Source organism: Arachis ipaensis, chromosome B4 (assembly GCF_059453495.1).
Source record: "Arachis ipaensis isolate K30076 ecotype BB chromosome B4, ASM5945349v1, whole genome shotgun sequence".
NCBI classification, from domain to species: Eukaryota; Viridiplantae; Streptophyta; class Magnoliopsida; order Fabales; family Fabaceae; genus Arachis; species Arachis ipaensis.
The window spans coordinates 37,071,492-37,075,806 of record NC_142439.1 but is presented as its reverse complement, the minus strand read 5'-3'; the positions used below and the strand labels follow the sequence as shown (position 1 = coordinate 37,075,806).

At 41.2% G+C, this 4,315-nt stretch overlaps 1 protein-coding gene across 1 annotated transcript; it reads right to left on the bottom strand.

Moving 5' to 3' along the window:
- Nucleotides 1-2,837: 2,837 nt before the first annotated feature.
- Nucleotides 2,838-3,938, bottom strand: LOC148567207 (uncharacterized). Its single transcript, XM_088484534.1, has one exon. It carries the CDS (start codon nt 3,936-3,938, stop codon nt 2,838-2,840), a length of 1,101 nt encoding a protein of 366 aa, XP_088340660.1.
- Nucleotides 3,939-4,315: the final 377 nt, after the last annotated feature.

Sequence of the window (4,315 nt, the reverse complement as noted above, 5' to 3'; positions counted from 1 at the left end):
AGAGAGAGAGAGAGAGGAGCTACCCACGATCGCTGTCGTCGAAGCCAGGCTCGTCGCCGTCACCACCGACGAAGCTGCGAGGAGTCGCTGTCGTGCTCGTATCGCTGTGCGCTGTCGAGCTTCCCTCACCCTAAGCCATCGATCTGTCACCACCGCTACAAGGGCTTGTCGCTGGAGCCATGACTGCCACTGAGCTTCCACCACTGCTGCCGTTCAAGCTGCTGCTGCCATCGATTTGGTGTTGCTGCGATTGGAGCCACTAGCGGGGGTGAGTTGCTACTGCCATATTGCCATCCTAATCATATTCAACGCCCACTGCCCTGAGCTATTTCTATCCTTGAGTTTGTTGAGTTCGGATTCCTTGTGCTACTATAATTGTCATTACTGCTGCGGGAACCAACATTTCTGTTTGGCTACTGCTGAAGGTCTTCCACTATCACTGGAGCTGCCCAGAATCATCGTGGAAGCTGCCAAGATATATGGTTGATTTCTAATTATGCCAAGACATCATCACTAATTAAGTTTTATGTTGATTTTTTTATTTTATTTTATGTCCTGACTGCATTATAACTTGTGAATCCCATTTCCTTTTTTATATTCAATGTTTTGACAAACTGCCATGGTTTATAATCTATTGATACTTGCCTTTTTCATGCTTAATCAATCTGATTTAAAGATATTTTGGAGCTAACTAAGGCTTTTAACATGAAAGAGACTGAGGCATATATATATATATATTTTAAAATCCAGATTACTTTCCTTTAATGCATCAGCTTGCTCTTTTTATTTTGTTATGCTTCTGTTTTATGTTGCCTCTTTAATAGTAAAAAGGATTAAGGAGGCTCTATCTTGTGTTTTAGTTAATAGTTTAAGGATTAAGACATGATATTGACTAATGAATATGAATGAATAGTATTATCCTATTGTGCATTTCACCAAAACCTCCTTATTTAGCATCTAAGAGCTAATGCCTGCTGGAAAGGATTCTGTTATCAGAGCCTGGTTCCAGCTTCAGTCAGCATTCAGCAAGTCCTTAACATAAAATAAGGACTGAGATAGGAGATTTGAGACTGCTGACACAGGGACATTGAACGGGTGCGGTGGTGGAAGCCAAGGGTCCTGTAAGATTCGGATATTCCTACCCGAACCAACTCTCCAAACTAGACCTTTCTCGATAACTTTTCGGCCTTCCAGAATACTTCTCCAACCCCAAGAAGGTACGCTGCCCATCTCAGCATTCATAATGTTTCCATATCGGAAATACTTTCCTCTGAGTAACTGAGATAGAGTAGAATTAGATTGTTTAACGATTCGCCAGCATTGTTTACCTAGCAAAGCCAAGTTTTGGGCTCGTAGGTCCTTTATCCCTAATCCCCCTTCCTTCTTAGCTCTTGTCATGGTATCCCATTTGATCTATGCCATTTTTCGTTCGTCGCCACGCTGTCCCCACTAAAATTGAGAGAGAATGCTGTGAATTTCATTTAGTAGCGTGTCTGGTAGCCGAAAACATGAGAGGGTGTATATAGGTATAGCTTCACCAACTGCTTTGATCAGTACTTGCCTGCCACCTGAGGATAGCAAACTTCATTTCCAGCTATGCACCTTCTTGCGAACTTTATCTTTAATTGCTCCAAATGTCTCTTTTTTTTAACGCTGAACAACTAAAGGGAGCCCGATGTACTTATCTTGGGTTCCGATGTGGTTGATACTGAGGGTTCCTGCAATTTCCAATCTCATATGTTGAGGCGTGTTTTGACTGAAAAATATAGCTGACTTTCCCAAATTAACCGTTTGGCCACTGAAACTTTTATAGTTTGCCAAAAGGTCTAAAATGCTTTAACTAGTTTCAATTGAGCCCCTGCAGAAAAGGATCGAGTCATCTGCGAATAAGAGGTGATTAATAGCCGTACTTCGTCGATTAACCTGAATCCCATCAATGAATTTGTTTTGCTCTGCTTTGTGTAGCATAAAGGATAAACATTCAGCACAGAATAAAAAAAGATAGGGAGATAGGGGATCACCTTGACGTATACCCCTATTTGGTCTAAAAAAACTAAACGGTTGAGCTTCCACAACAACAGAGTAAGAAACAGTAGTCACTAATTCCTTGATCCAGTTAATCCACTTTGAACCGAAACCCAATTTTTTCATAATATATCATAGGAAGTGCCATTCAACTCTGTCGTACGCTTTACTCATGTCAAGTTTTATGGCCATTTTAAACTTAGAGCCTCTCTTCTTGCACTTCAAATAGTGCATACATTCATGTGCAATAAGAATGTTGTCAGAAATGAGGCACCCTTTAAGGAAGGCACTTTGATTCACACTAATAATCTTATTCATAATTCTTTGTAATCTATGCACCATAATTTTTGAAATTATTTTGTAAATAACTGAAGACAAGCTAATAGGTCTTACTTGAGTCATGTTATTTGTGTCTGGGGTCTTTGGTATGAGACAAATCCGGGTGTGATTGAAGTTCCTAAGCATGTGGCCACTATGAAAGAAACTCTGAATCGCTCTAAACAAATCCCCACCAACAACTTCCCAAAAAAACTGAAAAAATTTTGCTGTGAAACCATCCTCCCCTGGGAAACTTTGGGCAGACACACTGAATATAGCTCTCTTCACCTCTTCCATTGATACTAGTCTTTGCAGCCTTCGGTTCATGTTGGTTATAACCTTAGGCTCCATCTCGTCCAGGAATTGGTTGGGATTAGCATGACAAGAAGAGGAGAATATATCATGAAAGTACGCCTCAGCCACTTTAGCAATTTCTTTTGGACTAGAAGCTACCTCATTATTGTTACCCACTGGTCTCCAAATTCTATTCTTTCTCACTCTAGACTGAAATTTTGATGGAAAAATTTTGTATTTTGATCCCCTTCTCTCAACCATTTGCTCCTTGACTTTTCCTTCCAATACCGCTCCTCTTTAAGGTATGCCTTTTCCAGTTTTTCCTCTAATCTAGTAATTTCTTCTCCTCCATGAACATCAGAAGCTCTCCTCTTGTCAAAGGCTGCTTGGAGCTCATCAATCTCCTTCTTTGAGTTGGTTTTATTGTGAATCTGCCAATGAACCAGCCTATGTTGGCATTCTTTAAGCTTCTGAGCCAATGTAAACATAGCTGATCCAACCACTTCCATCCTCCAAACCTCACTCACAATCCTCCTAACCTCCACTTCTTCACACCATCCTTCCTGGAATTTAAATCTCCTTTTAGTTCTCCATGTTTGCGGATTAGTATCCAAGAGTATGGGTGCATGGTCTGATCCAGATTCCGACAGCCTTAGAACCACTGCTATCTCATAGAGAGTCTTCCAGTGTAAACCAACTAAGCCTCGATCCAACCTTTCCTTAACCAAATCAGCCCCTTGTCTTCTATTTGTCCAAGTGAAAGGCCAGCCAATCATTCCAATATCCACCAAATCGTTATCATCAATAAAATTGTTGAAATCTGAGATAGACGTGGCTGATTTTAACCCATTACCCTCTTTTTCAGACTGAGACGTAATGGCATTAAAATCTCCCATAACTACCACTTTACTTCGAAATTGCTGAATTATTGTTGAAATATCTGCGAACTGAGATGCTCTACTGCTGTCCGAATAACTTAGATGCACACCCAATAACCCCCACACCTCATTTCTACTCGGATCATTCACCGAGGCAGCAATGAAAAACTCATTAGCACTAAGGACATGAACATCAGTGCAATCCTTCCAAGCTAGAGCTAGACCTCTTGCAACTCCATTAGGGTTAATAATGTGAAAATTGTTGTAGCCGCACGATCTGAGCTTAGCTGCTACTACTCGAGATTGGTTTTTGGTTTCACTGATAGACACAATCTCGAGGGAGTGGGATTGGCATATCTCTTTAAGATTGTGGATTATCAGGGGTCTCCCCAAACTCCGACAATTCCACGCTAGAGTTTTCATGGCTCCTGAGGTGCCACTTGAAGGCTGGCAGCTTCCACCATTTGAGTCAATTGCAAATCCACCTCCATTCGAGCCTTTTTTGGGGATTCTCCATCTATGTCACCTTCACCCCTTATTTTTGTACCCGAATAAAGATCAGTAGCATGAACCCCTGTCTGGCCATGTTCTTCAGTTTTCTACCCCCTTTTATATAATACTTTTTGCTTTACAAGGGCTGTTTAGACTAGGCCTTGTGTTTAATTGGTGAAAGAGAGTAGTCAGGATGTATGATCTTTCCCACCTCATTTGTTTCACCCTCACATGATTGGTTGATCCTAAGCGCATCTGATTCTGATATCTCCTTTTCTTTTCCTTCGTTTCCAGAGATTCGCAGTCCT

Coding starts and splice junctions, on each gene's coding strand:
- LOC148567207 (XM_088484534.1), bottom strand. CDS start 3,938: ATGAAAACTCTAGCGTGGAATTGTCGGAGTTTGGGGAGACCCCTGATA.